Raw genomic sequence first — 12,793 nt, forward strand, 5'->3', positions numbered from 1 at the left:
AGCTAGTTTAGCACTGTTGCTATTAGCACATCATTTGTCTAGTATCTTGTGAGGTACTTGTGTACAAGCACAGACCTAGACTACAGGTGTGAAATAAGATATGCACTCAAAGTCATATTCAAAAAGAAATGAAATGATAGAGAGTTCAGCTCTAGGACACCTGGCCATAGCCAAGGAATTCATGGCCCAGGAGGAGGCACCAAGCGCCCTGTGCAGCGTGTGAGCACAGAACAGGACTCGTGACCAGCGTGAGCGCAGAGCTCACAGGTATGCTTTAGCTTCATCCCCTTCTGGAGATGGGGTGCATTGCTCTTCCAGGAGGTACCGCCACCCATGTGGGATCCAAAGCTTTGAACCCACTCTGAAAAAGAGAGCCTTCCTCCTCTTTTTGGTAGGCTGGGATTCAGCATACTTTTGACTCAGAAATTGTGCTAAATAATTACAGGACTCACCCACCAGTGAAATATATATGCTCCAGTCCCTCTATTCCCAGAGGGGATTCACAATTATATTTCTCAAGTGCTAAATGCTTTTCAGATTCTTTAGCCGTGCTAGACATACTGGATAAAAACAAACTCTAGATTCACAAATTATTTCAGATATAATCACAGCATTCAATCTCTGTTAGAGATGTCAGTGAAAACTAGAAACCTGCAACAAGATGAAGGCCCGCTTCACTAATCTGTGTACAGAGAGTGCATGGCGTGCTTTTTGCACCTCTACCTCTGGAAACTGAATGGACATTTCAGAGAAACTGTGGGAGAAGACACTCAAAAATTTTGTTCGATTGCAGCCTAAATGTCATTTCAAGGTGTGACTGAGTGCCAGCCCCTCCAGCCAGCTGGAAGCCCTGCAATCCTGTCCCTTGCAGTCTCAGCCTGGGAACTGGTCCTGTTGCGTCTGCGCGACAAGATCTGCTGTGTTGCACCTGCACCAGTGCAGCGAGCAGAAAGTTTTGACAGTACTGTGACTGTAGGGAGAGAGCAATCAAAAGTCTGGTGGCTAGCTGAAGCATGGGAAGGTTAGGAGTCTCTGGAGCATTTTGACAGCATCTCAACCACGGAGAGTGTTATTTGCATTCATGTGTTCCTGGTGGGATTCGTGTTGCTTAGCTTCAAACATCAGCAGTGAGGAATCAGGGATGGGTCAGGAGCTGTAGGAACAGTGCTGACCGTAGGCTGTGGCCATGTGTTCTGCTGACAGAGGTCTGAGGCTATGGAGTGGCTACTGAAAGGACTTTACCTGGAGGAAGGCTGTTGTTGCAGTCATGTTCAGTATCCTGTCGGTAAAGCTTTAAGAAAGGTGTTATTGAAGGTGTGGAGTGCATTCAAGCTAGTGCTTTTGACTAATTTAAAACACCGTTTGTCTGCTTAGTGGTATTTTCGTGACGTTCTCCTGCCATCCTAGGGTGTTTATTAACAACATGGTGACTGCACGACTTGTGATACCTACAGGACTGTGGTCAGTAAGCGTGCTGTGGGCAGTGTGAGGAGCCTAAGGGACTGATTACTCACCGATATATTGAGCATTGTGGGTGTATGGCTAAGCATGACCACAGTGCTGCTGGGCTGGGGCTGGCTGGAGCCTTGCTGCCCTGGAGCTCAGATAAAATGATCACTAATCAGGCTGCAAAAGGCCATGACAGCATACTGACAGTCTGGTATGACAAACCGGCAAGTCTGAATGAAGACCTTTCCGGCTTATTTTATGTTGACACTCTCAATGACAAATTTAGACATGTGTCCGTTACACCATTCCTGTCCTTACCGGAAAAAACTATGGTAAATCCTGACCAAGGCAGCTGCCTGTCTAAGCCAATATATCCCTGGACCTGGCTGGATTCTTTCTAAAGGTTGGTTACTCCTGGTCTGCTAACTGAAGAGTACTTTTCACCAAGCTAGTGATTCAAACAAGAGGAAACACACATGTGGCTGCTGTGGCGGTGTGGGGAGGGGAGGAACAACCCTCTCTCCCCTGCTTCCACCATAACTTTATAAAGCTGCCTCCCAGCTATCTCCTGAAATCACCCGCTACAGCACAGCTTTGTTTACCCAATACAGAATAGATCACTGTGTTTCTCTTCTCCCACAGATAACTCAGTTTTCTGAGTGGGCTAGAGTCACACAGTTACAAGTTATCTCACACATAAATCTTGGTTTGGAAAGCTTTCAATATCTGCCAGAAATGTGGGCATGCTTGATCATCCCAATCCCAGTTTAGATGCTCAAAAATTCGGAGAGTCTTAAGCTGCTCACTCAGGCTGCTGTGGCCTAAGTTTATTTCCAAGTCAGTAAGACAAATCATCTTTTTTCTACACTTTCTTCTAAGGTCAAGAGGGTTACTTAGGTGCACTCATTTCAGCATGGAGCTGCTTATTGACAGTCCCAAGGCTGGAGTTCACGAACTTTCCTTTGCATACATTAAATTGAGTTTTAATGATCAAATAGTTCTTGAGGCACTATCCTCAAAAATGTCAGTGAGTATACACAGCACCTTGGGATGAAAGGGACTGCGAGCTGCTCTACAAGTTTGCTCCACTTTATAGTACATTTTACGGAGCAGTTTTACCAAGAGCCCATAACCTTCCCATTATCAGGGAGGTTGTGTCCTCGGAGACACAACACATAGGATGATTAACTGTTCCTCTCTTCCAACAGTGGTGAAGGACCAGCTCCCCAGTCTACTCCTTGGGCAATGGCAGGATAGCATGGAAACAGCTCAGCAACAGCAGCCAGCAGCCACGAGCCATCATTGTCCCTCTTATACTGTGTTGCATTTGTAAACTTTATTTTCCAGTCACATAATCTAGAAAAAAGCTCTTTCAAAAGCAATTTGGATGTTAGTTCTACCAGACAGCTCTGGAAGAAGGGACTGTCGGTTTGCATCTGTTGAGACTTAAATCAGTCCCATGGCTGCTACCTTCCATCCACCTTCCAGTGTCTTATTTCCTGGTAAGTGCCAGGGTACAGCAGAGGAAATGAATGCACTGATAAGCTGGAGAGATGTCTTCTCGAGTGGTTCTCGGCAAGTAAATGGCTGAGCGGGGAGCAGAAATGAGCTTTCTTGTGCCCAGTTGTGCCCTTTAACTGCCATTTCTCTACTCTGCTTCAATAAACATACAATCCAGCCACCAGGAAGGGTTTGTGGGTGGTCATTTACTTAACGGCTGCCCGAAAAGATGAAGTCTAGGTTACAGCCTGATAAAAACTGTGACCTTTGTGCTTTCCCTGTCATTCAGACCCCTGCCCTAGGGGTTATTTCGGGGGCAATTACAATTAGATGTCAGAACCTCCTTAACAACTACCATCCGCTGTCTTTTGTGCGCCCCAGGGAGCAGCTGGCAGAAGGGAAGCGCTGACCAGTCTCTGGCTGCAGTGCCCGTGAGGGTGGCACGTATTGCTTCTCAGAGGTTCAGCTGGCTTTAGAGCACAGATCCTGCATCAGCCAGCAGGTAAACAAGCAAGCCCTTGCTCCCGCTGGAAACAGGTTGCTTTTCAACAAAGAACTGTTAAAATCCTGCCTCTCTCTGCAGGGCGAATCTGCTTTAAGATACAGCACAGAACAGCTTGCCTGTGTGTTTATCACACTGAGCCACACACAAAGCAACACAAGCTGGAAGGAAGTTGTTTTATACTTACCAGCAGCGTTGATATTTTCCTCACAGGAGTACCAGATCCCAGTGTGGAAATACCTGAAAAGGAAGCGGTCATCTCCCGTCTCCCAGCTGTAATGAACCACATTCTGGTTTGTCTCATTTGCAGTCTCATTCCCGCTGTAGTTGAGGCAGTTTGTCTTCTTCTCTTTCCCACAGCTCGGCTTGGGGACCCTCTGTGTACCCTCACACCAGTGGGTCGTGATAAAAGCTGTTGTAGAGAAGAGGAGAGCCATCAGATTCAGACTCACTGCTAGCAGGGCTCTGCATCTTCGATTTGTCTTCATGGTAAATCCGCCCTCCCTCCCCCTCCTGCTGAGAGAAGAAGTCAAAGGGGTTTGTTTTATTTGGGAGGGGGGGGATTGAAAGCCTCTCACGATTCAGAATCCAGTTTTCCAGGCATCAAAACTCTCAGCTTCTTCCAATCTATTGTTGTAGCAGCGAAGGAAACGCTGCAGCCAGACTCCCATTCTTCTCTTCACTTGAAATCCTGCCTTTGTACGTTAAAGGAGCAGCTGCAGGCGCGGGAGTGCGGCCGTCCTCTCGTAGTCGGTGTGCTTCAGCGCGCTGACGGGATCGGAGAGGGTCTGTCTCACAAAGAGCACCAAGAGCAAGTGAACATCTGCTCGGGTACCACACATGATCCCCAGGGGCTCCGCAGCCTCCTCCGCTGGGAGACACCTGCAGGCTGCGGGACTCACTGTCCTCTGCTCCCGTAGGATGAGGCAGGAGAAACTCGGCGGGAGGCAGGCGGCAGGGACAGCCGCTGCCTGCTACCACCGTCCTCGGCAGACCTCGGGGACCACTGCAGCGCGCTGACGGCTGAGTTGGGCTGGGGGGGGGGGGGAGGCGTCACATCTTAGTCCCAAGAAGAATTGTTATTTGGAGCTGTGAAATACATTTTTCATATACCAGGGAGTAGAGATTTGTCCAGGAGGTGGAGGGATGGAGTGGTACTTCAGCTTGTTGGCTCTGAGCTAGTGAGTAGTATAACGGGGCTGATTCTGCTGTCAGCGTACCGGTGTAATTCTCCGTCGTCAGGGGCTTGCTCTGGCAGTCAGCAAAGCCCCTGAGGAATTTAGATTTGAAAGCGTGTAATGAGTAAAACCCACGTCTTTCACAATACCAAGTGGATCCCCTTTCTCAGGTTTTCATTTCCAGACATAGCCCATGCAGATGTTCTGTTTGAAGTGGGTCTGTAGGACGTTTTGTAGGTCCTGGTTTGTGCAGGTGGAGAGAATTAATTAGAGCAAACCCTGGCCTTTAGTCACCTGAAGGCAATGCTGTGAGAGCAGGGACTGCTGCATAATATCCCATTTCCAAAGAGAAGTGTATGTCCTGTCTTGTTGGTTGGCTGACTCGCAGAGTTTATGACCTCTTTCCGCATGGCTCAGAGCTCCCTGGTGAATACTGAGCACTGTGAGAAGACCAGGGCACCTGATGGTGGTGGTGGTACAATTTGTAAGACCTTGGTATTCAAGCACTGAGGTTGGCCACATATGTCACACAACAGTTCTGTGTCGTTAGTGGATGAATGCAATTTTCTGTAGGGAAGAAGTTGCACATATCTCCTGGGCTTTGGAGTGAGTGAAGTTTCCTTCCAGCCTTGTCTGGGCTCCCTGCAAGGGCCATGGGGATGCTTGTGGCCTCAGAGCAGTCCAGCAGTGGGTTTCCAGCAAGCCCTGGAAATAACCATGCAGCCACACAGGCTCATGCTGATAGATGGGACATGTTCTCATCTCACACCATGTACTCCGTTGAGTCAGCACATTGACTCAACATGCAGAGCTCATCCTGTGCCTTACTGCCTGCAGACATGAAATGTGGTGGTGGTTTCTCCAGGTCCTTGAAGAAAGCCAGGAAAGACCAGGTGGTGTTTCTCCTTAGCAAGCCACTACACAAGACTTCAGGGACCCGTTCCTGCCTCCCTGCTGCCCCCTCGCAGGTAGCCATAGGACTCTCTGTTACCTCTCTTGGTGCCTGTCCTTCATGTCTGGTTCCAACTGTCCATGAGATATTTCACTATTTATACGGTCTCACTTGGCTTTAGCCATTTGGTTTTATAAATAAACTAGAAAGTTACTAGAAAAAGCTACGCTGTGAGAACAATTGTGATGGCAACTTTGCAAGGTTGGTGACAGAGCTTTGTACTGCAGATACTCCCCTACCTAAGCGACCTTCATTTTGCCTGCTCCAGCCTGCACGTGATGACGACTACCTCCTCAGGGCCAGATTTTTCCAGTGGCCTGTGCTTAATGGAGTGAACTCTGTGCACAGTCTTCCTCGTCCTGTGGTAATCGCACCCCACCTCTCCGTGTTCCAGTCCTTTCAGCGTTTCATCTTGCAGCCAAATAATCAGCATTATTTCGTTGGTTTTAATTGCATGCATGAAATACAGATGATAGCTATTCAGAGGACCACGGGATTATTCCTTCAATTATTTTTATGTTGCAGGACATTCCACTTAGAAATGCATTTGTATGTTCCTGTGTTTCTCAGGCTTATCTACCTGCTTAGAGGAATAAACAATGCAATTTAAACTATGACAGAATGCCTTCACAAGAAAGCTAGCGCTCTTCAGGATTATCTTTCAAGTGGCTGTCAGTATCTGAATCATCACACTTTTCCAAGTGTGAATACAGGTCTTTACAGTCTTTTCTCTCAAATCTTTTCTATCTACTGCTCTCTGGCTTGTGTTTTCTGGTCCCAATACCAACTTCTGCACACTGTTTCTCTCCATGCCCATCTTCCTGGGTGATGGGCATCCGAGAGTTTGGTTATCTATCTGTGATAATTTTCTTCTAAATACTGCTGAGATTTTGTTTTTACTCCTAATCCTGACAGATATTTCTATTTCTGTTCCTCCTTATCTTCTTTATTCTTGTTTTTCGGGCTGACAGGGATGTTGAGAAGAGAGATGATGGTAGTATATTTAAAAAAGAAAAGCAAAATAAAGCAGAAATTTGGTTTCTTTTGTGATACAGAACTTTTAGAATCTTAAGCATTTAAAAATACTGAGCACAAAATAAAGTATGCTCAAAGTCAGGGAATTTTTCTAACATGATTTTTTTCTTTTCCTAACAGAAGTGAGGTTTTTTTCTAATTCTTAGACTCCTCTGGCTGTATATGTTGGGATTACTTGAAAAGAAGGAAACTAGTCTGTGCTATACTCATGCTGTAATGCTCCAGCGATTTCTCTTTATATAATCTCTGTTTATCAGATTTGTTGTGTATAAAAATGGAAAGATCATACGTATGTTGCAGAAGGCAGTTCAGATGCCTGGATTAAGTTGTATTTATGTGGTATTATCTTTAATAGTAAAGCAGAAGGGTTTGAATGCTATAGAGAAGTAGGTTTCGTATTGTGGCTACAAGAACCTTTAAAATCCTTTTTGCAGCAATAGCTATTCTCTGATGTTGTGAGAAAAACTACCTTCATGAGTTGTAACTAAATCCCTTTTCCTTTACTATTTCTTATAGGATAACTGTAAATTGTTATTACTCGGTATTTACTCAAGTACAAAAAGAATTTGACCAGAGGATTTAAAATAATGATAGCATGTGCAAAGGAGCCCTTTCAATCAAGCTGTGTTTTTCACTTGTAGGAAGCAGATGCAACATTCACTGAAATGAGAAGCAGCCCTACTTTTGGGTCCTCTAGTGATGATGGGGGGGATGTCGGGCTTAGTCTGGTTGTTAATTTGATACCAGCAGTGTCAACTGCATGGACTTACATGCTGGTTTTAAATCAATATTTTAAAAATCCTATAGCATTTCTTTAAGTTCTCATTTCTTACAGGTCTGTCCTCCTGGGCTTCCTCATGTGTTTGTGTTGTCTTTTTCAGCTGTCACTGGACTGGGCTTCCCAGTTTCTCCTTCCACCTTGGGTTGGACCCCTCCTGGTGGCTCATCTTTGCTTTTCCTCAGCACCACAGAGCCACAGAATCTACTTGTTCAGTTCATTTGTCTTGAGAATGGTTCAAAATCTCCTTTTCTAGTCAAAAATTTCCTCCTTTGACATAGAGATCTGCATAGCTCATCTTTTTCTTGTTCTTTTACCATGGCAAATATGAATTGTTGGTGTGTCCCCAATATGCTTCCCCTGTCCCCACTCTGTCCAGCAAAATGGCACATTTTTCCTTACCTCAGTCATTCAACAAGACTGACTTTTGTATTTGGAGAAGAGGGTTAGGATGGAAATGCGCTACATACTTCCCCCAGATCACGACCGTGTGTGTTAGTCAACTATGCATAGTTTGTCTTCTTTCCGTTTCATAGCTAGGCTACCTCTTGCTGTTTTCACCCTAATTTTTACTTTTTTCTCAGAACTCTGACCCAAAGTAGCCTGTGTTCAGCAGCGATGCTTAGCACTCCGAGCCCACAGGCTGAGCTGTACAGTCCTGTTGATCTAAGAGATGTTGCTGAGGGACATTACTGATTTTTTTTTTTTTACAGAAATTAAGCCTTCAGCAAATGGACAGTCCCGCTAGGGTATATTTGAAGGTGGGCTGAATATTGATACCATATGAAATCTTGGAATTCAGTTTAACTTTTGACTGAAGTGTGTCTTTCATGCACTTTGCTTGTGGGCATTGAGTCAAGTACAAGAAGATAGGTCAGGAAATTTTTCCTGTTCCTAAACTGACCAGGCAAAAAAAAAAAAAAATGGTTTCTGACCAGTGTAGCAAAGACCTTTAGCTGTCTTGACAGAAAGCAAGCCGTAAAACAAACTGTTGATTCTCCTTTCCCCATAAGTAAAGCTACAATTTCCTTGGCCCAGGGTCACTGGTCAGTAGACAAGACATTCCTAACTACCCTCTTCAGAGTAACTGGTTTGGGTATTTCGATCAGTTGTCAGTGTTGCCCATCCTTTCTCGGACGCCAGGACCGTGCCATTCAAAGACTAGATCTATAGGCACTCCTTCTCCCGATAACAGGGGTCTCTGCAGCTCTCTGATTTGCAGTCTGTCCGGGAGTTAGATTAATCATCCAGCACCGCTCTCTGTGTAAAAACTGGGTCATCCATATATTTGTAACAGGGCTGGGATGCTAACAAATTTGTATTTATCTGGTATCTGCATTTAATTCTTCCAGCAGCTGATGGAGAGGAAGAGGGATGAAAAGAATGACAGGTCTGAGTCATGTTGTAAATCGTGTCTAGGAGAATTGACTGGCTAAGTTGCCTGAAAAGGCAGTCCAAAAGGTCATGGCTGAGTGAGTAAGATATTCCTGGGACCATTCCCAGTAGGCCATTTACGCCTGTCCACCTATTCTGGGAGTGAACAAAATGTAACGGTATCCTATTTTTGACACAGAATTGAAATTTTTCTGCCTTGGAGTTACAAGAATTATTTCCTCACAATCAAGATACATACCATTGGATTGGATTAAGGTGAAAGTTTAATTAATATTCATAACTTTTGTTAAAGCTAACTTTGCTCAGATACATTTAAGTTATTACAAGAAGTTACAGGCTCACTTCAGAAGAACTCTAGAAGCAGAATTCATGTTCTTTGCTGCTACAATTAAAGCAGCACTCTTGCGCATCCTTGCCTTGGTGGCAGCTTGTGAGCCTTTCAATATGCATAGACTCCTTGACCTGGCAAAACAGTAGCCCCGAAACAAAGGCAGCCACAACAAACATAGCGACGCTGACAAATGTCAAAGGGCCCATTACAAAAACATGGTTTTTTATAACCCAGGCAGCTGATTTCCACATTCATATAAAGTTATATGTTGTCATATCCCACTGTGCCTTTGGAGGTGCCTAATCCAATAATTACAGATGAATTTGTTTATATCACTCCCATTTTTTGAAACATTGCTAGGGTTACACTGATGCCATAATAGTTGATCGAAATCTTTTGAAATCATAGAGATCTCAGAAACATTGCAATCAAAGCAACTGAATTTGAAATGGATTTAATGAAAATTTGACTTCTTCCTCAGAATAGACTCAAACTCTGAAATAGCTTTTTAACTCCTCTCAGGTATCACCTTGCCCTTCCTTTTTTTTTTTTTTGTGTGTGTGTAAGACATTTTTCAATATATTTTTAGGGACAGAAGCTAGAATGTTTAAATGACTGTAGTTTTCACTTTCTGCCTGGCAAAGGAGTAAACTGTGTGCATTTGGTGTCATTTATGTGAAGAATAACGTTGCTAATTTGTATGTCCATGTATTTTATTCCCATAATTAGGATTCATCCATATGCACAGGCATTCTAAGCGGTAGGATTTGGCAATGAGGTTTTAGTTCCAAAAGGGGTGGCCAGGCTGATTTGTCTGAGCAAGGTCTGTATCCAGGGGTTCACGTTTCCGCATATTCTCTGCAGAAATCGTACCCTGTACAAAATACATTTGGGAAAATAGACTTTACCAGAGCAGAGCAGAAGAGGCTACTTCTGCACAGGGATGGCTTTTTGATGGTACCCGCATGACTTGCAGAGAATGAGCATACACTCTGTCGCTGGAGGCGTATTCCGAGCCAATGGATCAAGAGCCCCTAGGCTGCGCTCGTGATCCCAAGTAGTGGTGCTGGCTGGGAGACAAATGGAAGCAGGGTAGTGATCCTGACAGTGAGTGCGACGTTTGGCAGCCACAGGAAGGCAGGCCAGTCCGGTAGGCTCTGGAAGCTGAATTTTACAAAATACCGCATTCAGTCTACATTGAGACAGAAGCTACAGAACACAGCAAATTTACGCAAGTAGCAAGCAGATTTTAAACATTTCGGTACCAAATCTCAATTTGAGCAGAAGTCTTTCCCCCTGGGAAGACAGGAGAAGACAAAGCGACAAAAGGAAAAATCAAGAGATCGATAGTAAAAGCAAAACAGAGAGGAGAGATCTTTTCACGGCAAAGCTAGATAATTGCATAACTGTTCCAAGTGGAAGAGAAAAGGTCAACAGGCGGATGACAGGCTGGTGCACAGGAAGCTTGTGCCTAGCAGGGGACAATATTTCACAGTGCATTGGAAGAAAAATGAATGATTACGCAGAAGTGACTAAGAAAATGCCAAACCGTGCGGACAATATGAGAAGTCGAGAAGGCCTGGGTAAGACTATCCCATAATGACACACAGTGATGGTGAGAGGCATCCTTTAAACTGCAGCACATTTGAGGTAGCACCAAACTCAGCAGACTGATGGGAACAATGTCAAAATTAACAATGAAGTTGTACCAGATGGCAGAAGAGGGAGTCAAGGCCAGGACTTGGCAAAGAGAGGCAAAATGTTAGCCATCAGCCTGTCTGGATGGCAGCAGGAGGGATGAGATAGATGAGCAACCTGGAGGACGAGCAGGACGCTGCTTAACGGAATGAAAGTACAGCAGTGAACAGCTAGGGATTGCACATCTGAAAAGTGGGAGGCTGGTTTGAAGACCAGAATATGTTAAAAAGTGCAGAGCTGCAGCTGGTTTGTATCAAAGGCCACTTTCACTGGACTACGTGAACTCTCTGGCCTCAGCAGGGGTGCAAAATGAAAGAGCAATTGTTCAAAGGAAAAATGCAATAAATCTTCTGGGAACTTAAATGGGAATGAAGTTGCAGGAGGGAAAAAGGTCAGCAGTAGCATAAGGACTGCCTGCTCAGCTTGGAACCTGGGGCTGTATTTCCAGTAAATATTCATGAATATTCACTCTTTCTAACCCCTTCCTTGACTGAGTTTCGAATGGGAAAAAGTTCTGTGTGTTCACTTTCCTGCGAGGTCTCAGGTAAGGAACAGTTCACCTCTCCACTTGGCTTCTTAAGCTTGTGTGAATCTTTGAAGAGATCCCCATTTTCTCCACCATGTGCTCCGCTGGTAGTCTTCGAACCATTCAGGTTTCACAGAAGTCTATTATTCTGCATATGTTAATACAACACCCATAACACAAAACGGACTGCATAATTTCAGATAGATGTAGACCACTCAGTTGAAATAGTTCTGCCAAATGTGAATTGTAGAGTATTTGTGGTTGGAAGGGCTGTCTGGAGGTCTTTGGATCCAACCCCCACCCCACTCCAAGCCAACTTCAAGCCTAGATCAAAATGACTGAGGGCCTTGACGAGTTCAGTATTATGCCCAGTATAATGCAGAATGCTTCTGTCCAGACTTAAGGAGACATTTTTTTCACCATGAGGACAGTCAAGAAGGTAAACGGGTTGCTGAGAGAGGTTGTGCAGTGTCCAGTTTTGGAGATTTCCAAGCCCAGACTGGATAAAGCCCTGAGCAGCCTGGTCTGACGCGAGGGCTGACCCTGCTCTGAGCAGGAGGTTGGACTAGAGACCTCCTGAGGTCTCTTCCAGCCTTGATTATCCTGGGATTATATGAGGAGCTATGCACCACAGCTAGTATTCAAATCTCCCAGCCACACGCAGGAACTCCAGGCTGAATATTGGAGTAATTTATCCATTTTGTTCCTAATGAAAAAACATACCAAGCACATCCACTTGTGAAAGGTAACCCTATGCTTTCAGGCACAAAGATTCAGCATGGAAACCTTCATAAACTCCTTCACAATAAGCAAATTGTTCCAAATTTAGTTTGTTTTTCAGCTATTGCTCTGACTTCTCTGAGACCTCCTTTGATACGTGATCATCTGTTGGCCCTGTAGACTTCCTGGCAAGCATCCCATTTCTAGGATCTATTATTAGTTTAGATGTTTGTAGGAAGTTGTATCTCAAATTCTTTTCATCCTGATTTATTGTGTGTTTACATTTAATCAGACATAAATTGTGATCCCTCCTTCTTTTCTCATTTGGACATGACTTCAAGTTTTTGAAGGCTGCCTTATTGCTTGTACTATCATCCGTCACCTTGCTATTTCACCATGCCAACATTTCTCTGCTCTTCCTAAAGCCTTTTTTGACAGGTGGAATGCATTTATTTTAAGCCTCTGCTGTGTCTTTAAATAAGCCTTATGCTCTTGATTCACATAAATAAAAAAAATTCAAATGCTGTTAATGTCCCAAAAGCAAATGAAGACACAGGTCCTTCAGCTTGCTTGTAGAGGAGGTTGATAAACCCCCTGGGGTCAGTGGCTGGAGGGGCTGCACCCAAGGCCAGCTCCGATGTGGTGCACCCGTGTCACCTGGGATCAGACCGCTGTGCGAGAGGACTGCGAAGACCCTTACCAGGACCTCTGCTCTGTTGGGAGCTGCCT

General features: G+C 44.7%; 1 protein-coding gene and 1 long non-coding RNA gene across 2 annotated transcripts in view; one reads left to right on the plus strand and one right to left on the minus strand.

Annotated features, from left to right (window-relative positions):
• Nucleotides 1-4,384, minus strand: part of GSG1L (GSG1 like) — a 59,852-nt gene extending 55,468 nt beyond the window's left edge. The window contains exon 1 of the mRNA XM_054843377.1: nucleotides 3,639-4,384. Within this exon, the coding sequence (XP_054699352.1) occupies nucleotides 3,639-3,939 (301 nt within the window). The 5' untranslated portion in view covers nucleotides 3,940-4,384. The remainder of the gene's footprint in view (nucleotides 1-3,638) is intronic.
• The window catches only part of LOC129213417 (uncharacterized), a 30,259-nt gene that overhangs the window by 12,318 nt on the left and 5,148 nt on the right, over nucleotides 1-12,793 (plus strand). The gene's annotated exons all lie outside the window — the stretch shown is intronic.

The sequence above is a fragment of the Grus americana genome, chromosome 15, assembly GCF_028858705.1.
Source record: "Grus americana isolate bGruAme1 chromosome 15, bGruAme1.mat, whole genome shotgun sequence".
Lineage (NCBI taxonomy): Eukaryota > Metazoa > Chordata > Aves > Gruiformes > Gruidae > Grus > Grus americana.